The sequence below is a fragment of the Lotus japonicus genome, chromosome 5, assembly GCF_012489685.1.
Source record: "Lotus japonicus ecotype B-129 chromosome 5, LjGifu_v1.2".
NCBI lineage: Eukaryota > Viridiplantae > Streptophyta > Magnoliopsida > Fabales > Fabaceae > Lotus > Lotus japonicus.
Genome location: NC_080045.1, coordinates 50,327,387 through 50,341,870, shown reverse-complemented (window position 1 = coordinate 50,341,870; position 14,484 = coordinate 50,327,387). Strand labels below are relative to the sequence as shown.

The 14,484-nt window shown below is 35.0% G+C and overlaps 2 protein-coding genes across 2 annotated transcripts; one reads left to right on the top strand and one right to left on the bottom strand.

Moving 5' to 3' along the window:
* Positions 1 to 1,639, top strand: LOC130718435 (benzyl alcohol O-benzoyltransferase-like). The gene is made up of 2 exons (XM_057569024.1): positions 1 to 529; positions 648 to 1,639. Exons 1-2 carry the CDS (start codon positions 86 to 88, stop codon positions 1,581 to 1,583), a joined length of 1,380 nt encoding a protein of 459 aa, XP_057425007.1. The 5' UTR covers positions 1 to 85; the 3' UTR covers positions 1,584 to 1,639.
* A 1,374-nt stretch (positions 1,640 to 3,013) lies between these two features.
* LOC130718023 (aspartic proteinase 36-like) lies at positions 3,014 to 8,922 on the bottom strand. Its single transcript, XM_057568453.1, has 10 exons — positions 8,399 to 8,922; positions 8,106 to 8,235; positions 7,567 to 7,814; positions 7,019 to 7,246; positions 5,971 to 6,133; positions 5,825 to 5,898; positions 5,053 to 5,146; positions 4,570 to 4,645; positions 3,904 to 3,975; positions 3,014 to 3,253 (listed from the first exon to the last, which is right to left on the bottom strand). Exons 1-10 carry the CDS (start codon positions 8,596 to 8,598, stop codon positions 3,102 to 3,104), a joined length of 1,437 nt encoding a protein of 478 aa, XP_057424436.1. The 5' UTR covers positions 8,599 to 8,922; the 3' UTR covers positions 3,014 to 3,101.
* Positions 8,923 to 14,484: the final 5,562 nt, after the last annotated feature.

The window sequence follows — 14,484 nt, the reverse complement described above, 5'->3', positions numbered from 1 at the left end:
ATCCACAACCACTAAGAACTAGACACATTGTTGCATTAATCTTGATCAGAAAGACATTTATTTCCCATTTCCTTGGTTGTTCGTTATGGCCTCATCATCTGATCTGGTGTTTAGAGTGCGGCGGTGTGAGCCGGAGCTGATTGGTCCAGCTGAAACGACCCCTCGTGAAGTGAAACTACTTTCTGACATAGATGACCAAGATGGCTTACGGTGCCAAATTCCTGTGGTGCAGATCTATCGTTGCAATCCATCAATGGCGGGGAAGGACCCTGTTGAGGCCATTAGGAAAGCATTGGCCAAAACACTTGTGTTTTACTATCCTTTTGCAGGTAGGCTCAGAGAAGGGCCTGGTAGGAAACTCATGGTGGATTGCACTGCTGAGGGTGTTTTATTTATTGAAGCCGATGCAGATGTCACTCTTGATCAATTTGGTGATCCTCTTCAACCTCCATTCCCATGCATGGAGGAGCTCATTCAAGATGTTCCTGGTTCTGAAGGAATCCTTAACACACCCTTGTTGCTTATACAGGTAGTCTTTTAGTTTTTTTAATTTTTTAATTAAAAAACGACTCTATTGAGTATATATGGAAATAAAGAAACATAATTAAGTATCATTTTTGCATAATAGAATGTTGGAATATTGATAGGTAACGCGACTCAATTGCGGTGGTTTCATTTGCGCTATCCGATTAAATCACACCATGAGTGATGCGGTTGGTTTGGTCCAATTTATGAGTGCTATAGGAGAAATTGCTCGGGGAATGAGTGAACCTACAATCCTACCGGTGTGGCGTAGAGATATTCTAAGTGCAAGGGACCCACCAAAAGTGACATGCACTCATCCTGAATACGAACAAGTACATAACATCAAGGAAATTATCTCCATCCCCATAGATGACATGGTCAATCGGAATTTCTTCTTTGGTTCTACTGAGCTAGCTTCAATTCGTAGTTTTCTTCCTTCCCACCAACTTCCGTGCACAAATTTTGAAATTCTCACAGCATTTTTCTGGCGTTGTCATACAATAGCTTTGCAACCAAACAGTGATGAGGAGGTTCGCATGCTCTGCCTTGTTAATGCACGTGGCAAGCTTGACTCTCCATTACCAACTGGTTACTATGGTAATGCTTTTGCACTTTCGCCTGCAATCACCACTGCTAGGAAGCTATGTGAAAATTCATTGGGATATGCATTAGAGCTAGTGAGGAAAGCAAAAGCTAATGTCACTAAGGAGTATATGCATTCATTAGCTGATTTAATGGTCATTAAAGGACGACCACTCTTCACTTTGCAAATATCGTTTATGGTGTCAGATTTAAAGCTTGCTGGGTTCAAACGGGTTGACTTTGGGTGGGGGGAGGCTGTTTATGGAGGGGTAGCCAAGGCAGGAGTTGGGCCCATACCTACGCTAGGTTACACTCCCTTTAAAAATGCTAAAGGAGAGGAAGGTTTAATGACATCTATTTATTTACCATCTAAAGCCATGGAGAAGCTCATAAAAGAGTTGAATAATGTGCTTAAGAACCATATCCAAACTACTCAGGGTGGTCCAAACTCCGGTTTTATCGTTTCTTCATTATAGTGCCATAAAATTTTGAATTTGCTTTAATACCGAATGCAAAAATATATTTGTTGTGAGTGTAACATGTTTTTTTTTTCTATTGTTCATGTGTTTAGGAACAAACTCGATATGCAAATGTGGTTGCCAAACAAGTTGTGTAATAGAAAGCTTGATAAAAAAAATTATAAAAAGAAAGAGTAAATTACTACACTTCTCTTTCATGAGAAAAGTTTAGTTACACTTCTCCCATTTATTTCTAAACTTTGTGGCAGTTTTTTATCGGGGATTTTATCAACACTTGTGGAAATTCTAGCCATCAGAAACATCAAAATACAATTAAACTTAGAACTCTAATTTGACATTTAACATACTATTATAGCAACCACTAAATCCTGCACATACACCAATCAAACACATAACAAATAGATTATGGAGATGTATGATAGGCAAAAATAGACCACTTACACATAAGAAACTCTACTTAGTTTCTTTCACATGCACAAAATCACATTTGGTGTTGACTCTCAAACGGAGAGTGTATATATATATATATATATATATATATATATATATATATGTGTGTGTGTGAGAAAGCTTATATCTTAAGTAATTGTTAATGTCATTCCCCTCTCATCTAATTTCACCTTCCTTTTTCACACGCACTTGAAAGTTCGTAGTTCACGCACTTAAGAGGGGGAGGTGAAATTAGATGAGAGGGGGTGTTAATAACAACTACCCTTATCTTATGTGAGAATAATGAGAATGATTTTCTGCCTTTTCCTAATCCTAACGTGCCCTGATGCCTGCAAGCCAAAGTTCCCTGGAAACTTCCATTGGTGAATGGATGATAAAAGCTGATATGGTAGCAAGACCATATCTACCACCAAGGATGGGAGGAAAGGAAATTGAACAATTATCGCCAGTGGTATAGGAGGAGTCGCTTCCAATTTAATCATGAACCTACAATCTTATCCTCAAATACATATAATAAAGTGCCTTTGTAGGCATTGCTTATTCATTTCCTTAATTTTGCTAAGTACGACAAACACAAACGGTCTGGCTTAGGGCCACACGTTCAGATCAAAGACAAACACATTCAGCTTCGATGATGGTTGGTTTCAATCTTCACGGATGCGCAAGAATAAAATAGCACACGACCAGGCATGGGCTTTGCGTAGCAATTGAATTAGCTCTGGCACTCTCAGTACAATTGCACCAACATAGCCTGAACGATGAGATGAGACGATTACAGAGGCAACCTGATGAATGAGGGGTGGCGATGAATCTCAAAGAACAGGGGATGTGATGGAGCGATTACGAATGTTGATGAGAAGGCAAGGGTTGGATTTCGCAAAAAAAAAATATTCACTCTTTTCTCAATAATATCTATACGACATGGTTAAATTATACCTTATGTCACTGCACACCTTATCATTCAAGGAATTATATGATACAACAAAATCAAATGAATTTCATAACTCATATATTTCTTTTTTCTAATGTGGAGGGCCTAAAAGCCCTCATATCATTTTTCAACACTTAGTTAATTACACTGTTCAGCATTGCACTTATCAACAAAAAGAATGTCAATATTCTACCAACTATATAGGTAGAAGATGAAGAAATCTTGTGTGCACCCACTGTATGTACGATTCCAGTCTTTTCATCCTTCACTTTAATGCTGGAAGAGCCTATAGAAACCAAAACACAGTGCAAAAGAAAGTTATTCTAGCATACATCAATACCAACAAATTTAAGCCTAAAAATCAATAGGAATTAACCATAAGAGTTATGTGGATTAGATAAATACAACAGATGAATATTCATTTGGCTCCGATCTCTTAAATTAATTAACCTCCCTTACTTCTCTAATAAAAAAATTGTCATTAAAACACATAAATATGAAAAACATTTCGACAAGTAGGTCTGGGGAAATGATGAAATTGAGTAAATTAAAGAGTACTCTAAGGAAATGATCTGAGGTGATATGTACTCGAAGCAAACTTGGACTCTACATTCCACATATTATGATATAATTGGAATTATATTAAACCACACAACAAACATATAACTTCATTCACATCCCAAATTTTTGATATCTATGTCTCCTCTCATGCTACAATAGTGAGGGATAACCTCACAATTTCACCCACACCTAGAGAGAGTTAGGAAAAGAAGAGATAGATTTGAGAGATATGATGGGTGATGTGATAGGAAAAGAAGAGATAGATGAAAGAAAAAATTGGTGGAAATGGGATGAAAGAGAAAGTGATGTAAATGAATCAAAACTCTGGAACAAATTAGGAGACAAAAAAAATTATGAAAGGTTATTGGTACTCACAATTGTAGTCCGTCCATCCAATGGTCATATTTTCAAGGTCATATACGACTAGTTTGTTTGAGAGCACGAAATCTGCAATTGAAAATAATTTGAAGGAAATAAATGGATTGACATTCAAGGATTCAACACAAATAGCATAATAGTTTAACCATAAGACTAACATGTATCAGTGTTACAATTGTAGGCATTCAGTTAAGAAGAAAGTAAAGAGAAAATAACAACAGTAATAATACTAAATATATTATTGATAGGATGTGAAACAATACCCAAACTTAATACTCCTATTGATACTAAAAATTAGGTCAGGTGCCAGTACAGCAAGTAAGCAACTACAAGACTGAACCCGCTAAGAATAAGACTAATAATATTTGGTTGTGTCTAGCACAGGTATCCTCCCCATGAGGCAATCCCGCTTGAACTGGGACATCCACACATCCTGGTGCGATTTTTTCCATGTATAATAAGACTTGAACCCAAGACCTTGCTTAAGGGGAATCAAGAATATAATGTACCAGTTAAATTAGCTACCTGTTGGTAGAATAATAATCTAATAACCCTAATATCTTAACGATCGGAAGCAAACTCAACTGGTGAGTTACACATATTGTACCTCCTATACGAAGTCGCAGGATTAATTTATAAGTGATTTTTCAATTCTAAATGTACCTCCAAGAAGGGTCATGTCCTTTCCATTCTTAGTTTCTGAAGCACTTTTCTGCCAGCCAATACACCAGTAACTATCCTGGAGGACAATTGAGGAAAAAAATAATATCAAGGAAGTAACAAATTTATTTAACCAAGGTATTCTAAACTGAATTCTAGAGATACATCACATATCAATCAAATTGTCCAGAAGGACCATCATTATAGTCGACAGTGAAGAAATGATAGATAATCAGACCCTTCAATTTGTAATCACATAATTTCCCTACACTACAGAGATTACATATGTCATTTAATAAGCATGCCTGATAAAAACAGATAGAAGAGAACCCAAGTATATTTCAGAGAGGGGGTAATCAGTTCAGACATCAGGTTAAACTTAAGGTTCCCTAAAAGAAAACATATTTGTCATTTGAGTACATGAGTATCTTAGCATCCACAAAGCTTCTCAGTTCAGAAGCTGAATAAGAATAAGAAAGTTCCTACCCCCTTATAATTGAACAGGTAGTCGTGAGGATAAACTGTCAGAGAAAGAGAATCCTCAAAATGAAGCTTCACAATTGGAAATCCGCTATCAACACTGCAAGATTACAAAGGTCAACAAATTAAGGGCTGCATACAATTAAAGTGCACTTGCTCCCTTGCACTGATGAAATTCAACTTTCAAAACATAATAATTGCCAACACATCATTTAATCAATTCATAAAATTAATTCTAAATGTAGCAACAACTTATGCATTTCTAGTCTATTATCATAGATGAGATTATTTGTTGATAACCATCCAACCCACTCCATAGCTTCTGTTACGAATAGAGGAAGAAGGACAAAATAATACAAAAGCCCAAAAAAAATAATGGAAAGGACGGAGAAAAGGGATTGGCATGCTATTTTTCTGTTGAACAAAGTCCTGATAGAACCCAGTACATTCACTTCTTCAAGAAGCTAATCAGTCATTAAAGTGCACAAAATAATTTTGTTAAAGTCTCGGTTATGTTAAGTGAATAGATGTTATATGAGAATATATAACTAAATTCAATATGTTGTCATCATACCTAGCAGGATGAACAACCAAGAATATAAATCTCTAGTATCTCCGAAAAATTATATGATATACTGAGTCAATTTAAAAAAAATGATAAATAAAACAAATAAGACATCACATCTCAGTATCTTACTATTAGTAAACAGAACTAATTCAATATCACAGAGAAATGCAAATTTTCAATAAAAGAATGACAGAAAGATAAGCGTCGTACTTTCCAGTATACTGAAAACAGCTATATTGTTCCTCAACAAGATATACTTTCAGTCGAGGTTGCTTGGCCAAAACCTATCATAATGAACAATCATAAGTACTCAAGCTGGAAATATTGATTGATTTAATTTCTATCGATACACTTACCTTGGACATTAGTTGGTCATAAACTATTCTAGGAAGATAAGCCAAGGTTGTCCCACTATCTATTACTGTCCCCTTCCCATTTTCAGAATCAAATGTATCTGACGGAAGCTGTAGAATATCTCCATCAACCTCAATATTCTTCAAAATCACATTGTAGTGTGCCCTATAATAGTCAACACACTACAGTTATGGCATAATTTCAATCCCAAGAGCTGAACTGGATATCAAAAACATAATGAGAATCTGAATTAAAATTTCATGGAAAGTTTTTACAGCTTAAACCATTGGCCTCAGATGAATATACCTTCTTAGAGAAAGAAGGCCTTGAAAGCAACAAAAACAGATAGACAAAAAAGTAAAGGGAACCTTCATTTTGTGGCCAATGGAACTTATTTTCCCTATTAGTGGACCGCAGAAAACAAAGTGAGTTATCATATACACATAATTACAAGCTAAAGAAATAGAGATTGAGTTTCATGTATGCCAAACTCTTTTTACAGTTCTAAAACTAAAATAAGCCTCTGACAAGATCCAATGAGGGGCGAAAAAAGAAAAGAAGAAACTTGAAAAGAATAATTATTTTATCACCTTCACACCTATGCTAATGATATTGATGTAAAGCAATAGATTTGATGGTAATATACAAATGAAAATACAGTGAAGATGATTGGTGTCAACACTCCTCTCATATCAAGCATTTACATCTTTGTCTTTAAATTTTTTTTATTGCTTAATTTTCTGAATCGTTCAAATAGTAAACAAATATATAAGATTTTGAAAAATGACACACTAATCCAAATGGCGGGATAAGGTAAGAAGATCCAATACTCCAGGGAATTTCTTTTTCTTCAACTAATATTAAGTACATCTACCTGCATTAATTGCATATAAAAACAGCCAAATAAACATAATGTGACCATGAAATGAATTTATATAGATATTTTATCATGTGATAATTTCAGTATTGCATGACTGCAGAATTTTCCCTTCGATTTATATAATAACCAATATCAAGGATTGCAACAAAAGACTAAGTTACTGTACATACATATTTGGTACCAATGGAGTTGTTTTGACTTTTGGTTCCACCACTTCCCCTATGGAAAATATTCCACCACCAACATTAGTGTCAAGGCAGTGTGAAAATATTTTTTTCACCTTTCCAGATGCAGCAAGCTGTGAAAGCACAGAAGAATTTGCTTGCCCAAATCCAATTATTCCATCAAGGGCTTCTTCAGAAGATGAAGCTAATGTCCCAGATTGTGCAGCGCCACACCTGTGAGCAAGAGAATGCCCAGAGAGAGATATAAAACAGGGAAAACAAAGTAAATATTTTTACTTAGCTCTCTATCAACCTAGGAAGCTAAATATTTCTAAGAAAAAATAACACACTGAAACTCCTCAGTTGAATGGAAAGTATTCATGTAGCAGATTAACTCTAAAGAGAATGAAAATTTTGTCCACAACCAAGATAGTTCTATCATGAGAAGCAAGAATAAGAACCTCTAACTGAAGTCAACAACAATGGCAGAATACATGATTGGCCAAGTCAACAACATACAATGTGAATTGTGAAGCATTAGCAATTAGTCTCACCCAAAAATGATGCTGCTATTTTGAGTCGCGGTATGGAGATTGCCATTGACACGGTTAAAAGTAAGATAATCCTGAACATAGTATCCAGTCGTCGCACTTCCATCTCCATAAGATATGCTGTACGGGCAGGGATTTTCAGCCTTGCAACCCAGAATCCGACCTTCATACGTCGAAGAGCAAAAATTATGCTCACAGGAAACAAACTCCGAAGTTTTGGATCGCTTTGGGTCATAGAGAGTCAAGCCAATCTGTTGCAATAAAAACGACAACACGAAATCAAATAAGGAGCAAGTCAACCTAACTTTGACTACACAACATGATCATTCATGGTTTTAAATAGCGGCCGCCGCAATTTCAAAGATTCTCCGCGCCTTCACAACAGCATCGCGACAACAATTATCTATAATTGCTTGCAACTACGCGCGCAACCCGACAACAGCCGCAATTATCTATAATTGCCTGCAACTACACACGCAACGCGACAACAGCCGCAATTTAAAACCACGAATGAATGCGGAAAAGTACAGAAACAAACATACTCCGATATCGCTTTTCCTGGGGCATCTAGTGCATTCAACACAATTCACCCATAGAATGTCACTCCCTGTATCAACTTGCACATAGTAGTCCTTTGAAGGTGAACCAAGTCCAATTTTTGTGAAATACAGCCTGAACCAAATCAAAATCAATAACATCTATAAGCTTAAGCATATCAATTATCAAATCAAAACCTGAATAACACAACAATAAACTAATTCATAATTCATAAATCACAATTCATCACTCATAGCTCAAAATTGATGAAAATTGAACTGAAATTAGGAAAACGAACCCGGTTACAGTTGGAAGACCATTGCCGCCAAGGTTGAAATCGACGGCGGAGAGAATTCGACCACGGCGGCTAGAGTCGTGAGCTTTGATTCCGGTTAAGCTAGCTTGCCGGCGCTGCACCGGGAACACCAAATTCGCATTCGCAACAACGCAGAAGATTTCAACTGCTAGTAGCAGAATCAACAGAATTCTCAGATCCATGATCAATCACGATGAAGAAGATGATGAAGATTCAGAAGGAGAAATTGAGAGAAATGGATCCACTGCACCGTTTTCAAACTCGATTCAACTGCAGTTTCCTATTTATATTTGAGTTTTGCTTTTTGGATAATTATTTAATTTAATTTGAAAGCGGTGGTGGATGATGCAACAACGGAAACAAACAACCGAGTAACTAACATACAGTGAGTGTGAGAAGGAAGCTATTTCAATGGCAAACGACACGGCTTGACTTCGTTTTACACGTCTCTACTATTTTTTCTTTCATTGTTTTTTTAAATTGAGTTCTTTGTTGTTTTTCGTTTTAAGTGAATGAAAGAATGAAAAAACAAAGCTCTTTACATGATAATGTGTAATAAAGCAAGAAAGAAAGAAATCTTGTTCTTCATTCTTCAGACTTTGGCTTCAATACGCAAGGTGAAATGATTCCTGGTCGTTGAAGCTTCTTTCAGTTGAGAAGTTCCTTCTTCTCCTAGTTGAGACTCTGATAAATGACAAAAGCGCCCGCCGGCGAAAGCTGAAGCGCAGGTTCGTAGACCTTTGTGAATCCTAAAGTCGAAAGCTGAGGGATTTACGATCAACGTTGTCTCAAAGAGCATGAGGTGGTTGACGAAATCTCTAAATTGGGGCACGAGGGTGTTACTTCAACTCTCAGTAAAGATGCCACTTGGGATGAGAGATACTGACTTGGATATTTAATGGGATATTCGGTATCACTGTCAACTTGTGTGAAAAAAAGTGTGTGTTGTGTTGGTCATTAGTCCTTGAACGGATCTGTTCGTAAATCTCGGAAAAGTAGCATGTTGTAGTGTACTGGCTCATTTTTCTCTTTTTGTACATGATTTGTAAAGATCTCTTGTGTCGTTATTCAGAGGATACTCTAACAGTAAATTGTCGTATAGTGGAACGATCTTTTTCATGTCGTTTTATGAATTTTGAATGTTTCTATTGATGAACCATAATGGTTCTTAATGATTGACAGATCAACACTCACTTTGAATAATCATCATCTTTGGTTTAAGATCTTCAGTTAAGGAAACCTTCAGCATCAGAACGCGTTCAACATGCATCGTTCATCAGCAACTTAGGTTCCTTGAGAACTTGTTTTCCACGTCGACACTTCTTCTTAACATCCTGGCTTCTTATGAAGTGTTAATATCTTCCAAGCATATCATCATTAAGAATTGGTCTTCTAATCTTGAAGCAACATTAGCACAGACATCCTTCTTTCAAAACCTCAGTATTCCAACATAAGGTGTTCTTCTGTAATCAACATCTAATTTTAAACTTTATTTCCTCTTCCGCAAAGTGCTTCTTTAAGCTTGAAGGATTTTTTCTGAAGATTTGTGATATGACTTTAGTTCTTTAGCAAGTGGCCTACATCTTTAGGAACACATTCTCTTCTTCTTTTGAATATGTGAAGATACATCTACTACACCATGGTCTTCTTTTCTTGATGTAGTTCCTACAAAATAGTTAAAAGCACCACTTTATAGATTGTTATCATCGAAACAATTGATGGAGGATTTTCCGGATGCAACAAGAGTTTCTGAATGTCGTCGGTGAATCCAATTTTCCTAGCATGGCCTCATTTGATGTTTGATGATGATTTTGTTTGTGAACTCGAGTTGATTGAGAAAATCTATGGATTTTCAATATTAGTATGAATATTGTTGGAACTCTTATGTGTAAGCACATTTCTGCTGATTTTAACATGTTCATATCGGGGTTTCCGGGGTTGGGGTTTATAGGTTACTGGGTTTATGGGGTAATGTTTGGGTGTCAATATTTTCTTTCTTTGAGATTCATGATAAGAATAAGAAGATGATAAAGTGGGCTCTGTTTATTAAAGAAACATAAATGATGAACATGATGAAGTGAAGATTGGTTGGGTAATAAAGTTTTTTTATGAAGATTAAGAACACTCAAGATTAAGGTTTTTTTTTTTAATTTTAATTTAATCAAAATTACTAATTTTATTTAAGTTTTAATTATTAAAAATACATGTGTAATTTAAATATTAATTAAAAACTACACTTGAGCGTGCCACATCAATTTTGTTGGATATATGGCAGAGTAGGCGGAGCTCTGCCACAAGCGAAGACTAAAACTGAGGTATTTCACCCTCAAGATCCCTCATTTTTGCTGGATGTATGGAAGGAAGAGAAATTCTCGTAGAATCATCTAGAAATTGGGAAAGTGAAAAGCAAGAAGGGAAAAAAAGGAAAGGGGTTTTCACCCTCGAGACCCCCTTATAAGACTCTGAGATTCTTTCCTAACTCTCTCACTAACTTAAGCGTTAGTGTTTTCTCCAGGCACACCCTGTTGTGATCATGCTCCGCCACGTTAACAAAGCCAAACCATGCCACACGCCACTACTAGAGACTAGAAGAACTCGAATCTCACTCACGGAATGACTAAAGATCCATGGAAAGTAATTAAAATTTCTTGTTTTTCTATAACGAAAAAATATTTTAGGTTTAACACATGCAAATAATTATATTTATTTTTCTAAACAATTTGTTATGAATAAAATAATAAATCCATATATTTTAGCCAATATTATCAACATCCTACACATATGAAAACAAAAATTCTTAAATCAAAATATTGATAAATTTGTTATATCTTAATCTATTGTAGCCAATATTAACAACATCCTACACATATGAAAACAAAAATTCTTAAATCAAAATGATATATATATATATATATATATTAGCTGATAAATTTGTTATATCTTAATATATCATATATTGATATGATTCTTTTGTCTCTAACTGAATAATCGTAGAAGTACACACAAAGTACGCACCACCTTCTAATCTAAATTATCATTTTTCCATTGGTTGTATTAGAAATTGAGATGCATATACTCAACCACAAAAGCTAGCTCAAGAGTTGAGGTTTGCACTACCCTTATAAAGGCTATCTATGCTTTATCTCTAGCCAATGTGAGACTTCTAACACACCCCTTTACGTCCAGGACTGAACAACCTGGAACGTGAGATCTAACAACAACGGGTGGCCCAATAATGGGAGGTCTCCACAACAAACAATAAATGGATCTAGGATATGCTCTAATACCATATTAAAAATTCGGATGCTTATACTCAACCACAAAAGCTAGCTCAAGAGTTGAGGTTTGCACTACTCTTATAAAGACTATCTATGCTCTATCTCTAGTCAATGTGAGACTTCTAACAGGTTATGTTGTCTGGTACTATCTTTGAATATGAGAAGACAGTTCCTTTCCACAGATAAGCCGATAATAATTGTTTTTATACACTTGGAAAATCGAAGAGCAATTATATAATATATTTTAAAGATTTTTCTTGCTTATAAAAAAAAATCTTTTCACATTGTAAAAGTAAATTACTTGTAAAAATGGAATCCAAAAATATTTTTTATTATCATTTCATCATATTATTAGTTTTTTTAACTGTTTTCCCTCTCTCTAGAATTTAAAGAGGTGGATGTGACAACAACGGAAACAAACAACCAAGTAACCAACTAGAAAATGAAAAGACTAAACACAGTGTGAGAGGGAAGCTATTTCAATAGCAAACGACACGGCTTGGCTTCGTTTTGCAAATTAGCACGTCTCTACTATTTATTACTAACGCTTTTCTTTTCTAAATTGAGGTTTTTGTTGTTTTTTGTTTAGAAACTTTTCTAAGTGAATGGAAAAACGAGCTCTATACATGATGATGTGCAATAAAACAAGAAAGGAAACTTGTTCTTCATTCTTAAGACTCTGGCTTCAATTCCCAAGGTGAAATTCCTTGTCCTTGAAGGTTCTTCATGTTGAGAAGCTCCATCTTACTAAGATAAAAGCATCTCCAATGGAAGGTTCTTAGTTCTTATTTTTAAGTTAAGAATTTAGAACTGAGTTCTTAACCATTGGAGGTGCTGACATAGAGTTCTTAGTTCTTAAAAATAAGAACTTAGTTCTTAGAGCATCTCCAATGTTAGTTCTTATTTATTAGTTCTTAGCACTATTCATGTGAGCCCGTATTGTCACATGTGTTTAAGCAACTCTCAAGCAATTTTGCTCAAACCATGAGTTCTTAGTTCTTATTTCTTATCTCTATTCATTTGGTCTCACCAACCACATTATTTATATTTTTTATTTTCATAAAGTAATTAAACAAAACTCATAAAGTGATAAAGTAATTTGGATGAGAGATAAATAATTAATATTTTAAGCTAATAACTCAAAAAACAAAACTTCTTATATAAGAACTGAGTTCTTATTTTTAAGAACTAAGGAGTCTATGTCAGCACCTCAAATGGTAAAGTTCTTAGTTCTTAGTTCTTAACTCCAAAATAAGAACTAAGAACCTTGCATTGGAGATGCTCTTATATATGAGTTTTACTTTTTAAGTTTTTAGCATAAAAAATTATTTTTTCTCTCTCATCCAAATTACTTTATTACTTTATGAGTTTTGTTTTATTACTTTATGAAAATAAAAAGTATAAATAATGTGGTTGGTGAGACCAAATGAATAGTAATAAGAACTAAGAACTCATGGTTGGAGCAAAATTGCTTGAGAGTTGTTTAAGCACATATGGCAATACAGGCTCACATGAATAGTGCTAAGAACTAAGAATTAAGAACTAGCATTGGAGATGCTTTAAGAGACACTGACTTGAACATTTAATGCAATATTGGGTATTGCTCATTGTAGACTTGAATGAAACAAGTGTGTGTAGCACATCGGTCCTTGAACGGATCTGTTAGTAAATCTTGGAAAAGTAGCACACAATAGTGTATTGTCGCATTTTTCGCTCTTTGTACGTGATCCGTAAAGATCTCTTATGTCGTTATCGAAAGGATAAGTTAGCAGTAAATTGTCTTTTAGTGCAACGATTTTCTTCATATCTTTTTACGAATTCGCGCTGAATGCTTATAATGACGAACCCTACATGATCCATACAAATCTCGTGTCATTATCCAAAGGATACGTTAGCAGTAAGTTGTCTTCTAGTGGAACGATCTTTTTCATATCTTTTTATGGATTCATAATGTTTCTATTGATGAACCCATAATGATTGTTAATGATTGACAAATCAGCATTCACTTAGGATATCAACATCTTTTGAATAAGATCTTGAGCGGGGGAAACCTTCAACACCAGAATGCGTTTAGCATGCATCGTTCATCAACAACTAAGGTTCTTTGAGAACTTATTTTCCTCATCGAAACTTCTTAAAATATTGACTTCATATGCATAATATCTTCATAATATATCATCATTAAGAATCAGTCTTCTAATCTTGAAGCAACATCCGAACGGACATCTTTCTTTCTGAGTGTTACAACATAAGGTGTTCCCGTGTAATCAACATCTGATTTTAATTTTGATTGTCTCTTCCACAAAGTACTTATTTAAGCTTGAAGGGTTTTGTTCTGAAGACTTGTGATATGACTTTGGTTCTTTAGAAAGTGGCTAGCGTTCTCTATAAACACATGCTCTTCTTCTTTTGAAGATTTGTAGATACATCTACTTCATGATGATATTCTTTTCTTGATGTAAATCCTACAAAATAATTAAAAGCATATTGCATCATGTACAATACAAAAACTCTAATACTTTATAGATTGTTATCATCGAAACATCAGATAGAGGATTTTCAGGACGTAACAAGAGTCTTTGAATGTCGTTGGTGAATCTATTTTTCCTTTCATAGCCTCATTTGATGTTTGATGATGATTTTGTTTGTGAACATGAGTTGCTTGATAAAACCTATAAATTTTCAATATTATTTTCTAACCTAAATTATCATTTCTCATCAGTTTTGCTTCTGACGCCCTGACCGAATACAAGAAGACGATTTCTTTCCACAAAGGAGACGAGAACAATT

Excerpts from the sequence above, each read along its gene's own strand:
- LOC130718435 (XM_057569024.1), top strand. The coding sequence starts at position 86 with ATGGCCTCATCATCTGATCTGGTGTTTAGAGTGCGGCGGTGTGAGCCG. Across the intron at positions 530-647 it reads CACCCTTGTTGCTTATACAG|GTAACGCGACTCAATTGCGG; the intron begins GTAGTCTTTTAG and ends GAATATTGATAG.
- LOC130718023 (XM_057568453.1), bottom strand. The coding sequence starts at position 8,598 with ATGGATCTGAGAATTCTGTTGATTCTGCTACTAGCAGTTGAAATCTTC. Across the intron at positions 8,236-8,398 it reads GGTCTTCCAACTGTAACCGG|GCTGTATTTCACAAAAATTG; the intron begins GTTCGTTTTCCT and ends GATTTGGTTCAG. Across the intron at positions 4,646-5,052 it reads ACCTGTTCAATTATAAGGGG|GATAGTTACTGGTGTATTGG; the intron begins GTAGGAACTTTC and ends ATTGTCCTCCAG.